At 34.7% G+C, this 22,624-nt stretch overlaps 2 protein-coding genes across 2 annotated transcripts; one reads left to right on the plus strand and one right to left on the minus strand.

Annotated features, from left to right (window-relative positions):
- The first annotated feature begins 161 nt into the window (after window positions 1-161).
- LOC147483781 (calcium-dependent protein kinase 20-like) lies at window positions 162-4,907 on the plus strand. The gene is made up of 8 exons (XM_086580002.1): window positions 162-578; window positions 619-1,296; window positions 1,499-1,642; window positions 1,776-1,928; window positions 2,503-2,618; window positions 3,051-3,218; window positions 3,692-3,916; window positions 4,174-4,907. The coding sequence occupies exons 1-8, from the start codon at window positions 314-316 to the stop codon at window positions 4,288-4,290; spliced, it is 1,866 nt and encodes a 621-aa protein (XP_086436128.1). The 5' UTR covers window positions 162-313; the 3' UTR covers window positions 4,291-4,907.
- A 757-nt stretch (window positions 4,908-5,664) lies between these two features.
- Window positions 5,665-15,369, minus strand: CRTISO (carotenoid isomerase). The gene is made up of 13 exons (XM_086579641.1): window positions 15,317-15,369; window positions 14,233-14,521; window positions 14,050-14,149; window positions 8,851-8,933; window positions 8,682-8,738; window positions 8,446-8,598; window positions 8,257-8,335; window positions 8,007-8,155; window positions 7,773-7,907; window positions 7,508-7,621; window positions 6,753-6,863; window positions 6,525-6,633; window positions 5,665-6,154 (listed from the first exon to the last, which is right to left on the minus strand). The coding sequence occupies exons 1-13, from the start codon at window positions 15,367-15,369 to the stop codon at window positions 6,081-6,083; spliced, it is 1,506 nt and encodes a 501-aa protein (XP_086435767.1). The 3' UTR covers window positions 5,665-6,080.
- Window positions 15,370-22,624: the final 7,255 nt, after the last annotated feature.

Genomic DNA, 22,624 nt, shown 5'->3' on the forward strand with positions numbered 1-22,624 from the left:
TGTTACCAAAATATAAATATTTTTGTTAGGTCAATACTCAATACATATATACACATACATTAATGAACAAACGTGTGCACGTCACACATTAAAAAAAATATATTAAAATATTTTCTTGGCTTTCCATTTCTCTCTCTCTCAAAGATCCCATTGATCTTATTAATTACCAGTCCATTTTTTATTTATTTTTTGATTGCCATTGTTAATCTGTACTATTTGAGGGATTTTTGGAAGGGAATTGGAGAAGAACATTGTCATTATGTGGATAGAGCTTGATTTGAAGTGTATAGATCAAGAAAGAAATTGAGATTAGATGGGGAACACATGTGTAGGACCAACTTTGGGGCAGAAGGGGTTTTTGCAAACTGTTTCAGCTGCTGTTTGGAGGAGTCGTGGAAACGAGGATGTTCTTCCTCCTCCTCCTAATAGTGAGGAGGCCAGTAGTAGCAAAGGAGGCTCAGGCTCAAATGTGGCTTCCAGTACAACTACCCCTTCCGCCAGGGTGGATAATGGTTCATCCGATGCCCCTCCTCCTCCTATGCCTGTCCAAAGTACACCACCCGACACGGTTAAGATGGGTGGGCATGATTCTTCTAAAGTGGTGGGTGGAATCTAAAGTGGTGGAATCTAAAGTGGTGACACCTAATATGGTGGAATCTAAAGTTGTGGTGGAGAGTAAAGTGGTGGTGGTGGAATCTGTTAAAACTGTGAAGGAGGATACGAAAGAAGAGAATAAGCCGAAGAAACCACACCACATGAAAAGAGTTTCGAGTGCAGGTCTTCAGATAGAATCTGTATTAAAGAGGAAAACGGACAACATAAAGGAAATCTACAGTTTAGGAAGGAAGCTTGGGCAAGGACAATTTGGCACCACGTTTTTCTGCCTAGAGAAAGCAACAAATAAAGAGTATGCATGCAAATCTATTGCAAGGAGGAAATTGGTTACAGAAGAGGATGTGGAGGATGTTAGGAGAGAAATTCAGATAATGCACCATTTAGCGGGTCATCCTAATGTTGTATCAATCAAGGGTGCTTATGAGGACGGTGTTGCAGTTCATGTAGTTATGGAACTTTGTGCGGGTGGAGAGCTCTTTGACAGGATTATTCAGAGGGGTCATTTTTCTGAGAAAAAGGCTGCTGAGCTTGCTAGAGTAATAGTCGGTGTACTAGAAGCCTGCCATTCTTTAGGTGTTATGCATCGAGATCTCAAACCTGAGAATTTTCTTTTTGTCAACCAAGAAGAGGATTCGCCACTCAAAACAATTGACTTTGGACTGTCAGTGTTCTTTAGACCAGGTAAAATCTCAAACGTCTTGTTCTAGTTTCATAATTTTGCAGTATTACACTGAGATGAACTGTGGGCAATGCAATGATAATACTAACACTAACCCGCCATCCCTATAACATTTTATTACTCAATACAACTGTTGATTTATGTTTCCCTTTATTTTTGGAAATTTTATTTATCTTGTCTTGAATTAGTGATCCATTGCTGCAGGAGAAACATTCACTGATGTTGTTGGGAGCCCTTATTATGTTGCGCCTGAAGTATTACGGAAACAATATGGCCCCGAATGTGATGTTTGGAGTGCAGGGGTGATTATATATATTTTGCTAAGTGGGGTTCCGCCATTTTGGGATGGTGAGATTTGACAGTTCTCTGTTTTCCTGAACATCTATTTTACTTTTGTTTTTCCCTCATGTGTCTGTGTAAGTCTTGCCTAAAACAACTGTATCTACTGTTCATGATACGTTACTCTTGTCTGCTGATGTAGAAACCGAGCAGGGGATTTTCGAACAGGTCCTAAAAGGCGAGCTCGACTTTATATCTGATCCATGGCCTAATATCTCAGAGAGTGCAAAAGATTTGGTACAGAAAATGCTTGTAAGAGACCCCAAGAAAAGGCTGACTGCTCATGAAGTTCTATGTAAGTTTACTTTCGTCCCATTCCCATGGGGAAAATGATCTATATTCTGGCTATGTGGTTTCATAACTAAGTTGTAAAGATGTATATAGTATATATTATTCAGCACAACAGTTACATAGTATTGATTACAACTTACAAGTAGCGAACGCTGATCTCATAGAGTGCTGTTAAGTATTAACTAATTTGTTAGCAGGCCTTATCACGACTGTTCACTACTTAAATTTTCAATGCACGAAGTACTTTGGGATTTTTCTTACGTCCTATAGTAAATGAGAGATGAACTAAGGACACTGGTTGAATGATTGGACTCGGACCATATTTTTGTTTTTCACAAAAATTGAAATACCCCTTTAAATAATCAATTATTCTCACAGCAGCATAGTTACACTCGTGATACTAGTGAACCTTCATTGCTTTCATTTTCTCTTTTGAGAGTCCAGTGATCTCCTAATTTACCAAGTATTACAAGAAAGATATTGGAAGAAGTAATATTTTTCTTATCACTCCTTTTTTGCTGGAAGATATAGGGCTGTATACGTTGTATTGTTTTATTTACAGATTATTATATTGGCAGGTCACCCATGGGTTCAGGTTGATGGTGTAGCTCCTGACAAGCCTCTCGACTCTGCTGTGCTTACTCGCTTGAAGCAATTCTCTGCCATGAATAAACTCAAGAAAATAGCCATCAGAGTAAGTACATAAATACCTTCCGACTCTAGAAGACTAGAACTTAGACAAGTGAGGCATTTACAAGCCTCAAAGCTTTGTACACTGACATGCATGTAAATCTGCACTCAAAGCATCCATCAAATGTTTCAACATATTATAAGATCTAGGTATAAAAAATTGGGAAGAAAGTTTGGCTTTGGTATTTATTGGAGAGAGATATACTGATATCCACAGTCCACCAGACTGGGATTACTTTTTAGTCCCCTTATCTTAGTGATACATATTTCACGATGCCGTTTTCTTAGGTTAAATGGTGGTTCATATCTTAAATATAGGCCTCTTGGAATAAGTCTGACGGACAAGGGTGTTTTTAAGACATTAGCAGAAGCAATGATATGTTTTGTAGTCTTGTCATCAAGCTTCAAAGATTTTCCTTCAAATTCTCTTTTGCAGGTAATTGCTGAAAGCCTTTCTGAAGAGGAGATTGCTGGTCTAAAAGAAATGTTCAAAATGATAGACACAGATAATAGTGGGCACATCACCTTTGAAGAACTCAAGGCTGGTTTGGAAAGAGTGGGTTCTCATCTGAAGGAATCTGAAATTTATGCATTAATGCAAGCGGTAAGTGTCAATTTGAGAACCATTTCTGGAAACTTCAGGATACATGGACAATTCATATAGTTTGAACTTCCCAATCCATTACGTAAAAATACAGATCATTTACCGCTAGTATATAGATATCTACTATTTAGAAAGTAGATAGGCATCACATGGTTTAGTTTTTGCGAAGTTTTGTGAACATGATCGTTTGAATAATAGCATTGTGTGATTTGAAGACGAAAGAATAGGATACGGTTTTGCTACATAAATATTACCATAACCTTTGTGCTTCTCAGTTAAAATAGCTTGAAGTTCACTAGATTTCAGTGAAAATGTTTCCTTTGATATCCTTTTCGGCTTGTTTCAACAAAACATGTAAAAAATTTATTTGATGACCTGTGCACCTTATCATGTGGGCATCTCTCTCTCTCTCTGTCTCTTTTATATATTTATTTTTTCAATTTTTATACCTCCCAACTGTTCTAAAATTACAGGCAGATATTGACAACAGTGGTACTATAGACTATGGTGAGTTTGTTGCTGCAACTCTCCATCTCAACAAAGTCCAAAAAGAAGATCATTTGTATGCAGCTTTCTCATATTTTGACAAAGATGGAAGTGGGTACATCACCCATGACGAGCTTCAACAGGCATGTGACGAATTTGGTATGGGAGATGTTCGGCTGGAAGATATCATTCGAGAAGTGGATCAGGATAATGTAAGTTGGACTCTTTTCTTGTTGAAGAAAAGACAAAATTTTCTACTTACAAACATTATTCGTGAAATCTGTTGACTGTTAGAACAATAAACTTTGTTAGCTGCCAAGTCTGCAGAAAGTTGGATTGTACTACAATCACCCACCAACTCCTCTTTATTTCTCGTTATGTTGTTTGTAAATAACATTTATGTCGACAGACTTTCAAAAAATTTGTTTCTTCTTTCACAAGTTTAATCTTTTGGGTTACTGTGTTTCAGGATGGGCGCATAGATTACAATGAGTTTGTTGCAATGATGCAAGATGGAAGCTTTGGCATGAAGGGGATGCAAAATAACCACGGTGCTGGATTGATGGAGGCCTTAAAGCTTGGTTGAAGCTGTTGGGTGTGATGGATTTTTAACCTTCTTTCCCATTGTGTAAAGATCATGGGAATCACATACTAATTGTAAAAATCAACCCATTTCCAGGGGGGACATAGCTTCATCTTACCATCTGTTGTATACTCGTATGCACAATCGATGTTTTAGTTGAGATTCAAGTCAGATGTTTTTTCTGCTCTTCGAGAGGACAACAGTATTTTCCTGTGAATTTGCTTGAGCAAATAGTGTGACTGTGAAATCTAATCGGAATCTGGATTTCGTCCTTCATTGAACCTTTGGACATCTGGTTGAGCTGTCGTCATTAACAGCAGAAGCTCCTGCTCCAGCCTCCGAGGTGGAGCTCTTTTCCAACGTTACGGCTGGATGCTCATGTTCCTTCCTGAATGGTGGGTTATCCTGGTTCGGCCTTTTAGGGTTGGTAGCTGTTACATCAATTTTGAAGGTGGAAGCTACCTCGACTATGAAGCATATTCTGTTGCTTTTCATTTTCTTTTTGTGCTTTTTGTTGTTTCTCGTAATGTAGTGTATTAATGACTTGTTGGTGTTTGGTTTCTCTTATGTAGCTAGAAGAAAAGAGGCACTAGATCTTATGAAGTTCAGTTTTTTCTTTCTGTATTGGTTCATTTCATGCTTCTAAAAAGGAATGGAAGTTTTATCTTTACGTGAATTGTTATGAAGTATTGAACTGGAAGTAGATTCTTTCCTGAACTTGTTGGAAGAGAAGGTCAAGTCAAGACATTAAGCTTGATGTATTTTTCAGATCAGTGGAGGTTTACTAATACTTGCAAGTTTATACCCGATAGATTGAATGTGAACCACAATAAAATCTGAAAGGTACAAAAGTAGGCTCAGAAAAACCGTAGAGAAACAGAGATTGTATTTCGTCATCAGAGATACCGCAGTGTCAAAAGGTAGTGCTCTTTCATGACCCACCTTTCGATCTGACAGAGATAGATTATCTATTTCCTTCGATAAATTTGCATACTTGTTAGTTTCATACTTTCATCTTACAATGACATTTAGAACGAGAATTATGTAGGCATCAGACAGTTTCCAGTTGTTTTGATGAATTATATTTTGAGTTGAGTTGTAGTCCGAGAGTTGTTCAAATAAAATTTTTTCCAGCATTTGGTTAACTGAGATATTGTGGGCAGGTTTGTGTTGGCTGTATGTGTACCAGTTAGTACACTACAAAATCATCGCTTGCTCATCTACTTTCTGTGCAAAAATCAACAGAACCAATTTTGATCGTTTCAATATAGTTCTAAAAAGAGTAAATGGGGAACTCAATCAACTCATGCTAAAATAGTGAACATATATCTCTGTAATGAAAAGGTAGTCATTAAATGCAAACACATCAAAAGGGACTAGTGAACAAACTGAACAGCCAGGCATTATACCAAAATGGGCAATGCCTCCATACGATTATGGAAAAATACAACTATACAAAAAAATAATATCTCTACTACATTGCTCATATACAGATGAAAATGAAGAAAAGCCTGGAAAACCTTTACAAAATAATTACATAATGACAGTCCATGAAATCCCAAACCTGCAGGAGTACTTTCCCATTTGGCTTGAAGAAGTCATGAAACACACAATTATCCCATATCTAGATGAAGTGCTCAGAGTGATTAGCGCACAATTCTATAACGGATGGCCCTCTTTAGTATCTTCGATAAAAGCGTGAGTATGAATCTTCATTCATAACATTAGAACTTGTAACTTCGCACCCATGTCACGGATGATTTTCTTTCCCTTTAGTTCCAGAGCCTATGTTTTCATGCCAATGTCCTGAACCAACCAAGAAGCCGTAGAAGCACAGCATCCAATATTGGTGATTTCTTCTCCAGCCCTAAAAGTGTAACACTTAAGTCAGATCACAAGAACTAGAGAACACATCAACAGGTTATATTGGGTTATAAGCTGTACGAAGACACCAATTTTTCCAGGTTGATTTCATTGGGTTGTTTCTGAGCTTGGATTCATAAATGAAAACCGTAGAGCAACAACACCTTATTTTGAAAAAATCTGGAAAACTATGCTGACTGTAGAGTTTAAATGGAAGAGAGAAGAAAATTCGAGATAACTCATGGCCATGCTTTTCAACTCTTAGGGAGGGATTCTAAGCTTCATGCATTGCTTTATAAAGGAACGATAGGGGTCTGCCTTAATCCCATAACTTATTCAAAAATGAAAATTTGTGCTACTAAAATCCTTTTTACCGATATCAGCAGCTACTCGATGAGCGCACATAACTCCTGAGAAGGCTACAGCTATAACACCTTGTCCGGGAAAGCAGCTGTCGCCAACACAGTAGAGTCCATCTACAGCCTGCAAGACTTCCAAGTATTACAGGCCTCGACCCCATACAACGACTTAAAGGTAAACAAATAAATAAATCACGACCCAACAATCAAGCATTGATAGTCAATAATAACTGTGTGACTCACCGTTGTATTGAATGGCATCCCTAACAAGCCCTTGGGGATTGTTCGCGGCATTGGTCCATATGTTCCATTGTCACGAGCAAGATAACGCCTATGTGTCTTGGGCGTCCCAATCTATCAAGTCCAATGATACCATGAATGAGATAACCAATAATATATGAAACTAACACATTCTAGTGATCAGCATAATCTGTTGAATATGAATCAGTGAATTAGAATCAACAAAATATTACGGTGTGATCTATTCCGAAGGATGATTTTTAAAGGTTAATATTACCAAAAATTATAAATAGTAAGGTATGAGATACTCCTAGTAACACAAAAGTTATTGATGTATCGCATCCCTTCCATGAGATAATTGTTAATATAATGAATCAAATTTGTGTGTACAATATTTTGTGAACTTGTCCGTCTCAACTCTCAAGCAACAAAGATGCAAAAGTGCAAGACCATTATGTTACATTCACAGCCATAATTTGCCAATTAACAATATTGAGGGGATAGCATAAGATATATAAGAGTAGTGGCAATCATAATCAAGTCAGTTTTAGGCAATCATAATCAAGATGGTTTTAGTTCCAATAGGTACAAATTTCACCCAGATAGTTTGTTCTGTTGATGTTGAATGAGAACATCCCTATATAGGATGAACTGGTTGATTGTTCTTGAAGAATGTAAGACTCCACAAAAAGAGTATTATTTAAAAAAAAAAAAGAAAGAAGCTATAAAATATAAATGTATTATTAATGGGACCATACCTCTTTAAAAACAATGGATGCTTTTAGCCCCGGAAAAAGCTTCTTTTCTAGTCTACTTATAATCACATCTGCTACAAGCTCCTTTTTTGCTTCGTACTCTTTTTGAGGGAGTCCCTGTCACATCAAGGTTACTTAATTTTGTAAATTGTAAATGAAAAAGCTACTACTTTGATCATATACAGACATAGAACTAGATATAATTGTACAGAAGATAACAATGTTCTGATTGGTTTCTTCATATAAACTTTTGGTAGAAAATATTCACCTTCCAATCCTCCATGCAAGATGTAGTAAATATGTGAAGGATATGGCGTCCTTCTGGAGCTAATGATGAATCTAGAATGGTCGGAATGCTCAAGAAAATGCTTCCATAAGGCTCCTCTAAACTATCCCAACCATTCTGCGGAAATAAGAAAAGGGAATGAAAGAAAAACAACAACCGATCTTATTCAAAAACCTAGATAAATACCGCAGATAGAATCCAGAAGTATCCAACTACCTCAAGAACAAAATGATGGCAATCAGTGTCTGGTGGTAATACATCAGCTTTAACCCCCATGTGGATAGATAGAAATGAAGGGGCCTTAACATAAACTCTTTGGAAATTCTCTTCCTCTTTAGGAAGATCTTGTTTTTTCAGAAGCTTTCCTGCAATATAGCAATGTCTCACATTTAACTGGATCTCTAATTTAAATAACATTAGTCAAAATAGTGCAGATAATTAATATGAGGCTCAGCAGCAGACTGACCAAAGGTATCCCATCTAGTTGCATTTGAAATGATGGTTTTAGAAAAGAATTCCCTCCCATCCGAAAGCTTGACTCCTACCTGGAAATAGGTATAATAGGTAAGTATCATAGAACTTCTGCTTCAACATTCATAGTTGTTAACAATAAAAGATCTTAGGAGTGATACGTTGGGGTTTCAGTTGCACTTACGGCCTTTCCATGCTCAAGTATGATGTTAGTAACATTTGCCCTGTATAGTATGTTACTCCCTTGATCAATAAGACCTTTTGCTAAGGATTTCGCAATTCCACCAACACCACCAACAGGGTAGTTGATCCCACCAAAATGCCTGTCACACAAAACCTGGCCAACGAGTATAATGCAAACAATGAAACCAACTAACCATAATGACAAATGCTGAAAGGCCCAAAGGTTAGAAAATTTACCATGCTTGCATTAATCATTGGTGTTTGCAAAGCATTAACTGTGCTCACTATGAAACACTGCAGGTACAGACAATCGTCAATTCCAGAGATTAAAAAAACTGAAAAAAACTGCAAGCACAAGAAAACTGTTTGTAAAGACTAAAGACAGCAGAAAATATTGTAAGCCCACCTCAGCATCTATGAAAGATAGTACTTCTGGATCTTTAATAAACTTCCGAGCTATGTTTCCAGCATTTTGTGGCAGATAATAGGCTGCAAAGTTAATCCAAAACAACGTAAGGTTCCGAAAGTAGGAAGCCTTTCTCCTAAACACAAAGCATTTAGTAAGTTGAAGACGGTGAAAATGAAAATCCATTTGCAAAACCAAGCATTAATTTCAATATAGTAAACTTAAGACACTCAAAATGATGACTGGCAACACCATATGTGGCATACCATGAACTTGTACTCGACTTTGCCATGCAACATTTCCTACATAAATTCTGCCACTTTTAAAATATGCATGATTAGATGAATATAACTGATTTGTTAACCAATTTTTTGCCGGTGACAATAAGGTGTGAGTACCAAATGGTCCAATTTGGATGCAAACAGATAACTAACATAAAAACATAATGTTCTGAGTACAACCACATATCTTTATATATATATTATAGCTCTACCCTCTTCAATTGAGGAAGCGTTTTTAGAGTGTCCACGTGTCATGGCTAATTAATAAAAAGTAGGAGATAAAATAGGAAACATATATTTATCTTTATCTTTAGATATATATTATAGTTATACCCTCATAGAGACTCAAAACTCTATTACTAAATATAAAAAAGTATGATATAAATAAAGAAACAATCCCATCTCGAAGTTTCATAGACTAGTCATGGCCCAACTTTTTCTAAATATTATAGCTAATTACAAAAAAAACAATCTCATCTAAAGTTTCACAGCTCCAACTTTTCATAAACAATATAGCTAATTCTTAAAAAAATAAATAGGAGACAAAAAATTAAATTGCTAAAACAATAATTTCCACCAAAAACGTTTTCCTAAAACCCTTTCGATTTGTTTGCCATCCATTGTATGATTTAGACATTTATTCAAAGTTAAGAATTCAAAAAATCACAATTACGAACAATAATTCACGACATATTCTAATTCCTTAGATATATATTATAGTTATACCCTCACCAATCTATTTTTTGAACAGGGACTCCAATTTTTTCTAAACTCTATTACTACTTATAAAAAAAGTATGATATAAATAAGAAAACAATCTCATCTAAAGTTTCAGAGTCTTTAACTTTTCCTAAACACTATAACTAATTAGGAAAAAATAATCTCACCCGTTTCATAGTCTCCAACTTTTCCTAAACAATATAGCTAATTACGAAAAAAAATATGAGACAAAAAACTAAATTGCTAAAAACAATAGTTTCCACCGAAAACGATTTTCCTAAACCCTTTCGATTTGATGCGTCATCCACAATGGAATTTAAACATTTATTCATAGTTAAAGATTCCAAAAATCACAATAATTATGACATATTCCAATTAAATTTATAAATTTATAAATTTATATATATATATATAGGGGAGGGATAGAGGCACATTCTTATGCGCACATTATAGCCACATTGTAAATTAATCTAAGCAAAATCATAGACTTAAAAGTTGAATTAAAGGCTAATTTTTTGTAGATATGATCTCCCCACCATGGAGAACATGCTCACAAAAATTCAAAATTCATTCAAAGAAATCTAACATTAGAACATGCTCACAAAACTTTTAGACCGTTAGATGAAAAAAGTTCAAAAATAAACACAAATGAACACTAATTTTTACATGGTTAGACATATCCAAATATTATGATTTTTGTGAGAATGATCTTCATGGTAGGGAGATCATCTCCACAAAAACTAGGCCATAATTCATTTGTATGTCTGCTATAATGAATGTGCATCCCTCCCATATATATATATATATATATATATATATATATATATATATATATATATATATATATATATATATATATATATATATATATATATATATATAAGTAATTCTCTAAAAAAGTAACTACTTAAGTTAACTTAAAATAAGAACGTATGTAAAATTTCACCTACAAAATGAATTCAAACCTAATTTTTTGTGGTTATGAAGCACTCATTATAATGATTATCTTCCCAATATTTCAGTTCATTTGGGAAGATAATTTGGTCAATAACGAGATTTCCTTAAAGTGAACGTTGGGCTTAAATAAATTATATACCAAACCAAAACAAATTACATATGAAAAATTAAATTATACAAAAAATAACATCACAAAATATATAATAAAAATGAAAAAAAAAATAACGTAATGACAAATATTTTAAAACATATATAATAATCAATGAAACTAACGTCAAAGAACAATTAATGGAGAACCAAAAACTTGATGCAAATGCATCGAACTAACCTCGATAATATTTAACGAAAATCAAAAACTTGATGCAAATTCAAGCATTAAACTAATCTTAAAAAATAATTAATATAAAATTGAAATATGGATACAATATAAACTAACCTCAAAGAATAATTAATTAACTGAAATCAAAACTTATAAGCAAATACATCAAACTAATATCAAAAAATAATTGTCGGAAATCGTAAACCCTGGATGCAAATGCTTGAACAAACCCTCAAAGATTAAATTAACGGAAATCGAAAATCCAAATGAATTGAACTAACCTCAAAGAAAAATTAATTATAAATTGGAAACATGATACAAATCGTGGAACTAATCTTAAAGAATAATTAACGGAAAATCGTAAACCTGGATGCAATTGCACCAACTAATCTTAAAAAATAAATTTGATGCAAATGCATTGAACTAACCTCAAGAAATACTTAAGAAATTGGAAACTGGATACAAATTCATTGAATTAACCACAAATAATAATTAACATGAAATCGAAAACTAGATGCAAATGCAACTTTATCAAATAATAAACAAAAAATCGGAAACTATATGCAAATGTATTAAACTAATCTCACAGAATAATTAATCGGAAATCAGAAACTGGATGCAAATGCATTGAACTTATCTCAAAGAACAATTAACATGAAATTGAAAATTGGATACAAATGTATTGAACTAACCGCAAATAATAATTAACGAAAATCGGAAACTAGATGCAACCGCGAGGAACCTAAAAAAAAAATAACGGAAATCGAAATATTCAACCGCATTGAACTAACCTCAAAATATAAATAACGGAAAATCGAAACTAGATGCAAATGCATGAACTAACCTAAAACATAGTTGGATTATATGTTGTGTTTTGCATTTAAAATTTTGTTTATCTTATCTCTTTCTCATGATTGGTAAGTCCTATTCAAATAGCTTCAATATATACTTAACTTCACCTTATTAAAGCAATCTCACAAAACTTCAATCAAACTTCTATTATTAAACAACCAAATGAAGTTGAAGGCTTTTATCAAATGTGAGTTTTTTCTTTAATAGTGAGGTTTTCACATTATAAGAAATTTAGATTAGTGATTAATATAATATTAATATATAATAGTTCATATTTGCAAATATTTTTAAATAATTAATATAACAACACCGCTCAGATAATCTTTGCAGATTTCACATAGTAAGTAATGATAATTTAAAGAATAATTAACGGAAATCGAAATAATCTTTGATGATCCAATATAGTAAATCAAACATAATTTATTTTTATGTCATGTTTGCAAGGACACTACGATGGATCAATAGAAATTTGTATTACACACCACATTAGATAATTAAAAAGAAATCCTATATTCAAATACATAACCAAGCTAAAAAGTAATTAACCAAAATTTTATGCAAATGCTATAAACTAAACTCAAAAGTAATTAACTAGAAATCGAAAAATTGGATGCAATTGCATTAAACTAACGTCGATAATAACTAACGGAAAATTAGAAATTTGATGCAAATCCTTGAAAAATATTTAATGGAAAATCTTAAACGGTATGCAAATATATTAAACAATCCTCAAATAATAATTAATGGAAAACTCTTGCAAATCATTGAATTAAACTCAAAAAATAATTAATTCAAAACCCAATGTAACTCCATTCAACTAACCCTCAAAAATAATTAGTGGAAAATCGAAACTAAATGCAAATATGCATTGAAATAACCTCAAAGAATAGTTAACAAATCGAAACATGATGTAATTGCATCGAACTAACCTCAAAAATAATTAATGGAAAATCGAAACTGGATGCAAATTCATTGAACTAACCTCAAACAATAATTAACCGGAAATCGAAACTAGATATAAATGCAATCTTATCAAATAATAAACGAAAATCGAAACCGGATGCAAATGCATTAAACTAATCTCACAAAATAATTAATCGAAATCGAACCGATGCAAATACATTGAACTTATCTCAAAGAACAATTAACATTAAATTGAAAATTGGATGCAAATGTATTGAACTAACCACAAATAATAATTAATGAGAAATCGAAGCTGGATGAACCGCATTAACTAACCTCAAAAATTAAATAACGGAATTGGAAATGGATTTTTCAACTAACCTCAAAATATAAATAACGGAAAATCGTATCTTGGATGTATTGAACAAACCCTCAAAGAGTAATTAATCTGAGATTGGAACATTGATGCAAATGCATTGAACTAATCTCAAAGTTTAACTAAACATCAAAACCGGATGCAATTATCTTGAATTAACCTTAATGAATAACTAACGAAAATTATAAAGTGGATGCAATTGCACCCAAACTAATCTCAAATAATAATTAACGAAAATCTGGAAACTTGATTTAAACCGCATTTAACCGAAAGAATAATTAATGAGAAATTGAAACCTGCAATGTACTACATTGAACTAACCTCAAAGAATAATTAATGAAAAATCATAAACTTGATGCAAATGCATCAACTTATAACCCTAAAACATATTTGTATTATATGTATAAATGTCTCGACAAATATAGTTTTGCATTTTAAGTAGTGTTTATCATAATTTTGTTATTATGATTAAGAATGTCATGTTATTCAAGTAGTTTCAATATTATCTTCGTCACATCGAATTCTCACAAAACTTCAATCAAACTTCTATTATTAAATCTAACAAAAAAGAAGTCGGAGTTTTATCAAGGTTTGATGTTTCCTTTTATAGAAGAAGAAATTTGAATGACTAATTAATATAATTTTCATATCTCATAGCTATGCATAGTTGCTAATATTTTTTACAATAATTTAATATAAGGACACCCGTTCGTAGGACGGGTTCGAAAGCTAGTGACTACAGTTATAGCTAAGTGTTAAATCTGCATCAGTCAACTGAGAAAAGCACTTACCAAGAGTCAAGCATTCTAGAGGCTTCTGAAAGAATTGACCAAAAAGGTAAAGTGGCTCCTCAAGTGACTTCAGTTCCAGCGAGTTCAAAGCGTTGAATATCTACAATAGGGTATTATTGTAAGTGACCGGTTACATAAAGAATCCCCCAACAAAATTTAAATAACTAATCTAATTTGACAGACCTTCCAACACTCGCTGTAAAATTTGTTGATCCCTTCCTTTTCATGGGGAAATTTACTGATAAGTTCCTCGATGAAGTCACTATACTCTCTGTGTACTCGAACAGAGAGATTATTTGGTAGATGGAAATGAACTGTGGTTGGATCAGGTATCACCTGCATCTCACACCCAACTGCTGCCAATGCTTGAGTTATCAAATTCAGATTTCCCTGTTCATCATAAGAAAGCCAAAATGCACAGCTTCTTATTGAATTAAAGCATGCCAAGACATCCAAGAGCATGTAATGCCAACTAAATAACAACTACAGTTAAAGCCAGTGGGAGCGTGAAACTGGGGTGCTGCTAAATGCAATCTAGTCTAGATATACAAAATTGTTCATTAGATTTTGTGAGTCCAGTAGTCCACCCATAGTGGTTTCCCAGTTACAATCTTCCTTGGAGTCTATTAGGAACTCTAGTCCTACACCGGGCAAGTTGTTTAGTAAAAGGGGACTTAAACCAAGTAACTTAGTATCTCTTATTCTAGTCAACTGTGTACTTAAAATTCTATATCTTAGCAGGCTGATTCAAGACTTGTCAGTCCTTAAATGGGATTAAAATATGGCATTACAGAATTATGCCGGCACCTAAAACAGCCACTTCAGTGTCTACCAAATGAATTAGTTAATAAAATATTGAGAACAAAAGGCTTGAAGATCAATGTTCCAACGAACATAGCGCAAAAACCAGCCCAATCAACTTGTGACGTGGACACTCATAATAACAAACATTAGAAGCAGTGAGACTATACATAGAAAACTAATTCAGAACAATATAAATAACCTCGTAAATATATCCTAACAAGGCAAGGACCATGGTAGGAAAGTATTTAAGTTAGGTAGCTAATTTTGATTAATTTGCTATATGAAAATGAATAATTTTCATAGACAGATAGACTTAATTAACCAATAAAACATACATAGTCTACTCTAGCTCTAAAACAACAATACTTGCTATAGTAATTCTATTTCTACAGAATTCAAGCAATGATTAAAATTGACAAATTTTCATACATGATAGAAACAAGTAAAAATGAAAAATATGTACCTTATCACTGAAACCAAACATAACAGAAGAACCAACATCAAAAGTATAACCATCTCTTTCATAAAACCCAGAACTTCCACCAGGTATTATATACTTTTCCAACACTAAAACATTTGCACCCTTCACTGCTAACTGTGTCCCAGCAACTAATCCACCAATACCAGAACCAATAACAATAGCATCATAATAACTCTTCTCTCCATTATCCACTGCTCCATTCCCACTATTCCCAACTTCTTTCTCCACACTCAATGCACACTTCACCTTAAAACAGTTATTCTTCAATACACTTTTCTTAAAACTAGCTAAATTTCCATTCTTTGGTTGAGTGGTGGGCTTAAAATTTGAGTTAAAGTATCGATTTTTAGAGAAGAAAGGTGTATTGGTGGAGAGAGATTGTGAAGTGAAGATTGGTTGAGACATGAAGTGAAAGTTTGGTGAAGAAAGAATTGAAAGAAATGGAGAAACAAAAAAGTTTGGTTTTTATATTTGATGATTTGAGGAAGGTGCTGATTCCATTACCATCATATTCCATCAAGACAATCAGACAAAAAGCAACGGTCGCTGAAATTTTGAGTCACTCTATTTTACCATCATAGTACGAAATTTCGTGTTATATTTCAGTGGGGGTGTCAACAAATTACTTAACGAAAAAAAATAGAATCAACAAAACGGAATCTATATATGACGTGGAAGAGGGTAAAAAATGGATTTATGGATCTATATAAACTAGCATGTGTCCTGTGCTACGCATCGCCAAGTTGTAAAGAACTAAAATGAAAATTGTTAAAAAAAAAAGAGAAAACAATTTTTGTGAATCTCTCCTAAAGAAAGAAAAAAATTTTTTCTAAAATGGGGAAGATATACAATTCTATACATAAATTTTAGTTTTTTAAATTTCCCAGAAGACTATCCTAAAATTATTGAAGAAGGAGGTGGTTCAATTTATTTTAATTGGTCCAGAGATCGGGAGCCAATTGTAATTAATAAATAGGAGAGATATAATTTAAATAAATGTAGGGAGGTGGTTCTTCAAATCTTAAAATTGGTTTGTTGTTAGGAGTGTTAAATACAAATGTTTTGATTCACCTACAAACAAACCCGCCATCATATAGTGTAGAGATTAGAGGGATTCTAGCATGCGCTGGCTGTACCGGTACGTAGGCCTAAGAGAACCTAGATTCAGTACATTGCCATGCAATACACCCTCACTTTTTGCTGGTGGAGGGCCCAGATGGACTGCGCACTCATAATCCCGCCTATTCTAGATTTTGGCTATAAATTAACATCACTAGCCTCTATGTACTTGTATCTACAGTTTTTTTTTTTGTCAAATTATAGGTGGGTCAGGGTTCTTTTTGGAATTTATAAATTTGCCCCATGAACACACACGCTATTTGCACATTTTCCATGGTCAAATTACCGTTTTGCCACTCTACAAAGTAAAAAAAAATAATAAAAAATTGTGAAATTAAGAAATTGCTACCGTGAAATCACAAAATAACGATTCTACCACTGTACACAAAACTGTTGATTTGTGTCCATCACAGGGGCAGAAATGTCATTTCTCAGTCTTAAAAAACATTTTATGACATTTGTCAATCATTGCTGGTCCATTTTTGACAAAAAATAATAAATTATTAAGCAAAATTACTAATTTACCTTTGTGACATAAAATCACTATTCCTAATACCCCATATTTTTCTAATATAGTAAGATATGTGGTGTTGCTAGTTGATCTAGAAGGTCGGTCCAGGGTTCCTCATGCCCCCATATTTTTCTAATATAGTAAGATATGTGGTGTTGCTAGTTGATCTAGGAGGTCGATCCAGGGGGCCTTTTATCCTTGTGCTACTCGTTTTGGAGGAATAATAGTTTCTGCATTGGGGTCCTTGTTTAGAGATATAAAGAAACTGGATTCATAGTTTTATCGATTTATATTCCATATATATATATATATATATATTCCATTTTTAACCCTAGCTACCTCACACATTTTTAACCTTGAATCGAATTCCACTGGGACCTATATGTTGCTCTCAAATATCTATGCAGCAAACAAGAGATGGGAGGATTCTGCAAAGGTAAGAATGTTAGCAAAGACGAAAGGCTTAAAGAAGAACCAAGGTTGGAGTTGGATTGAAGTGAAGAAAAAGGTGTACACGTTCTCAGCTGGGAGCACCTTGCAACAGGGTCTAGAACAAGTCCATGAAATTCTTAGAGATTTATGTCTCAGAATGGAAATTGAAGGCTACATACCAGATAAGAGTTTTGTGTTGCAAGATGTGGGTGGCGAAGAGAAGAAGCAGATACTATATGGGCATAGTTAGAAGCTAGCAATTGCATTTGGTCATGCTAATATCCCTACCGGCATGCTAATCAGAGTCATGAAAAACCTCCGTGTCATTGGAGATTGCCATAACTGGACAAAGTTTTCTCTAAGATGACTAATAGTCAAATTATTGTTAGAGATGGTCGTCGATTCCATCATTTCTTCGATGGAACTTGTTCTTGCAAATATTATTGGTAGTTCTCTTTATTACTTACTCTTCTCAAAGCGAAACATCATTCAATAATATATATCGATACTTGTGGGCCCTATCGTGTCGGTATATTGTGAAAATTTTGTATTTTCAGCAACTGAAAATATCGATATATATTCTTCAAGCTGCAAGAAGGCTATTGATAAAACATTCTTTACACACGTTTATTGGTTTTCAGTTACTTATTTTCTTAAGTCCGAGGTCCACAGTCCAAAGTCCAAAGTCCAGAGACCAAAGTCCAAAGTCCAAATTCCAACGTCCGTATAGTCGTAACGCGTTTTAGTCAAGTTACCTTACTCACGCGTGGTTTTGGTAGGATAGATCGAGTAAGGGATCGTCCAAACCTTAGGGCTCGGATAGGTTCACAACTGGAATTACAACTTTAAGTGAGTAGGATTTTTAGGTTTCTTTTTAGTTGGTTTTAATTAAAATAACGGTAATGCAAATAATATAAATTACTACGGCGATTATATGTAGGTAAACAAAAGTAGAGAAACAGGGAGAGAGTTAATAATGCTAATGAAGAATCAATTTTTAACAGTTTTTATTACCAAATCACTACATCTCTAGTTCGTCTCGTTTCGGAGACGACGTCGAGTATTGATCCCTAGTGCATGCCCACATCTCTAGGTTGCATTTCACTAGCATAAGGAGTTTCAATAATACCTCATCTCTGGTATATTATTTCAGCTCCTGGCTCGATTTCACATCACCGGACGACCGGAGAGTCGCTCGACACTGCAGAGAGTGTCGCTACAGACATTTTTTCGCGTAGCGACCGGCCCTGAGCATCGCCAATCCAACTTTGTACGCTCGGTCATTTTGGGACCGGGATGTCAATTCTATGCCTAATTCCTAAGTAGTGATTCTAAAATATTAACGAGTCAATCCGATTTTCACACGAGCGAAGATAACCCTCCCCGGTGGGGGATTAGCTCATGGTCATAGAAGGAATAATAAAACTTCTTTGTATACATCAAGTAAATAAATGCGGATAGAAATTAAACTAGAAAAGAAATGATCATATTAAGGGTAAAATAACTTACAATTATTTAAAATTTCTTTGAAATGGAAATGACAAAATGTGAGTACTGAAGAAGAAAATCTAACTAGGCGTAGCTAAAGCATTAATATGCTGAAGGGGTAATAATGAAGGCGACCCCCTCATATATATAGGCTGATACAGGAGTGTTATCCGTGAATGTTTTAGATTTTGGTTTTATGCTAATTGAATAGTTCGAAACAAAGTTTTGTTTTAACTGTTTTAATTTTTGTCCTTTTGCTGATTTAAGGTTTTGTTTGTTAGCTTATTTCAATTCAAACCACCTGGTTTGAATTGGTACGTGTCTTCTCTCTTGTCAGGTGGTATCAAATTGAAACCATCCTTTGCCACCTGCCTATGCTGACTCATCATGCCTTCTGGGCCCGCAGTGTGGGTCCACTTAGTGTATCCAGTGGTGGCTAGATATTGGCGTTTTACGATTTTTGTCCTTGCTTGCAGAGTTCGTCGCCTGGTTGCTATGGCGTTAGCCAACGCCGGCATCTAGATTTATCCGCTTTGATATGTTTGCGCCCTTTATATGTGGACCCGCTCCGCGACCGGTTCTTCTTTTGGAAACTTCGGCTCTAGTCAGGCTTTGTTGGGCTTCACGGGGGTTGAGTGGGACACTTCAATTATTCCCATATTCCCATACTTCGATGCATGTTTTATCACTATAATTATTTTAATTGCAGAATTCTGCAAAAGTACGAAAATATAATTATTACATGATTATTAAACACATAATCGACCAAAATGCTATGTCTCTCGGGGTTTAATATTACAGTTTTGGGTGCTTATCACACCACCCCCAAACAGCACTTTGCTTGTCCTCAAGCAAAGAAGAGACATTAAAACGATAAGTGGTCAAAAATGTGTTGTCTGGCCCTAAGTTAAATCTCATTTCGCAGAGTGCGGTTGCATTGACCGTATGCAACAAGGCCTTGAACCACTAGGAATTCCCTAGTGGACGAAGTTATAGCCCCGTGAGAGTTTTCCGAGAAGATACTCACAAACTTCATTTATACTACAACGACTTCAAGAACAAAGACTTGTTTCCTTAATTAATCTCAGGTATCTAGACATCTCACTAGCAGGGGAAACAAGGATTTTATTCTTTCGAAATTCAAGTTAATATACATACAATAATTGAAACATCTATGTATGAGCATGCATGCAGTAATCTAATAATGAAATGTATGAGCATGGCCGTTTCTGGATCCTTTGGATAGCGTCCTTAATTAGGTTCTCACAGGTATGTGTCGAAACACAATTTCTCTCTTATTTTTCCATTCAAGCTTTGCTATCTCCAGTGTGTAGTGGGCACACATTTCCTCACATACTCAATGACAGTTAGAGGAGCCGAGGTCGAGAAGTCACAACTACTACTTATTATCACACTATCCTATTCCTAATTGAGCTAGAGGTCTTTATTAGGTGTTATGGGGCTTAGGTGGTAGTGTAAAAGAAACTGAAATGGAAAATTCAAAAATGATAAGTATGAGAGAATAAGGTCTCCGAGATATTTATACTAGAGAAATCATTTTTTCTTTCCTGCTTCTAACATGGTTTCCATACTTGGATTTTTCAAGCTTTTGTATTCCCTTTTGATTTGATCTTTGAGGGGAATTCTAACCTTGATATTTCTTTTGATTTTTGGAAACATATTTCTATTTTCTTTTTCTTTTTTCCTCAAAACAGTAACCGATTTTGATTTGTGACAAGGTTTTTCTCTTCATTTTTCTGCACTTCATCCTATTTCTCATACTCATCATCTAGGTAGGTTTTTTTTTTTTTTTTTTGTGGTTAATAGATGGGTAATGATTTTTTTTGGTGAAGTAGAAAGGATTAATGAAAGGTTCAATGGGGCGACTAGCGGTAATTTTTTTTTTACAGGTGTGAATTTTTTGGCTATATCGATCCAAAGAAGGCCTAAATTCTCGCCTAGGATTTGGGTAGTGATCAAGTAAGTAGACGTGTGAACTTCTCTATTCGGAAGAACTACTCCTCTGTGTCATTACTCATATATCATATATTTTGAGGCTTTTGGTTAGATTCTTACGGGGATATGGAATTAAGTTGTCTAACCGCGGTCCTAGAAACTTCTCACAAGCAGTGTACATTTAATGATAGTCGGTGCATGAATGCTCATGAAAAGATATAAAAACTATTGCATACGTATTAAATTAAGTTTCTAAGAACAAGTCCTGATTTTGATGCTAGGGGGAGATTTCTAAATATTTTTCATCATAGAAAGGGAAACGAGAATTTGTCACTAAATACGTTTATTTAGACATTAAGTAAACTATATACAACTATGCATGCCTAATTTTTGCAAAAGGTTCTCACCACCCCCAAAACAGTCGGACACTGTATCCTCAAAGTGTTAAGAGGAAGAAAGAGTATACTTGAGAGGCTTTGAGCAAAAATAAAGCTGACATCTTCCACATAAATTTATTGTAACACACTATATATTATACATCATAAAAGTAGAAGCACACTGTTAGAGTAACACACTGTTAGGTTATTTATTTATTTCACATCAAAACGTAAAACAAATATGTACATGCATCAACTCACATTGCCCCAACCTTGAACTGGGGGATAGTCCCTCCTTGCCTCGTCCCTGTAGAAATGCCATTCCTTTGCATCCCGCCAATCTATCATAGCTTTCCAGACTTCACTCCACTTCCTCTTCTTTGCATTGTCTAGATGAGCTATCATTTTATCATCATTAGGGAAAGAATGAACTTTCTTAAGATATCTTGCAAGGCGTGTCCATGTCCGAAATCGCAAAGAACGAATTATCTTGTTTGTTGGACACATAGAGTCGACCTTTACCCAAATTCCGAAGGTGGCTGCAAACTTCGAGGAAGTATCGTCCTCACTATCCCGCATCTTTAATGGCGGGGTGATATAGTGTTGCCGAAAAAGACCGAGCCTTCTTAAGATTCTCAATTACTAGTTCCAGAATGTCGAAGGTGGTATGTTCTTTGGGCCAATGCATGGAATGTCTTACACGACTTTTGATGCCGTGGAAAAATGTCAATCTCCCATGATGTTCGAAGAATAAATAATATGGCAGTTCAACAATATTCATGGTCATCTTGGCTAGTGGAATAGTGAATTCCCGCCATCGGCCCGACCGCATGTTCTTTTTGGCGTGGGGCAAGGCCATCGCCATACCGGGCGACAAAATCTTCCCTAGAATAGTCATTAAGGTCATTCTCTATCATGTATTGAATGGGGAGATCCGGTTGAAGAGGAGGAAGGTCTAGAGCCATAGCCACCGGTTGGCTCATAAAAAGCGTGTCGGTGTTACCAATAATGTGTAGTGTAAAACCATTCAAAGGGAAACCCTGGATAGCTGGTAGATCTTCCATGTTATTATAAAAATAAGTTGCCAAACCTGGGGAGTATGTCTGCTCCGGGTGTAGAATGAGAGAGTTCCAACCAACTTGAGTGATGTAGTATCTGAAAAGATGTCCATATGCCGGAGAATTTAGCAATGAATGGAAAGATTGTTCTGGAATCATCTTTGGAGCTTCCATTGTGTGAAAAAAATGTGACCTGTTTAGACAAGGATAAACAAATATTATAGTATGATGATGAGAATAATTAAGTAAAAACAAATTACCATACGAAAATTAAAAACTAAAAAGAAAATGATAAATAATATAAAATTGCAAAATTTAAATGGTTTCATTGGCCCAAACGGGCGGGATC

The sequence above is a fragment of the Coptis chinensis genome, chromosome 8 (genome assembly GCF_015680905.1).
Source record: "Coptis chinensis isolate HL-2020 chromosome 8, ASM1568090v1, whole genome shotgun sequence".
NCBI lineage: Eukaryota > Viridiplantae > Streptophyta > Magnoliopsida > Ranunculales > Ranunculaceae > Coptis > Coptis chinensis.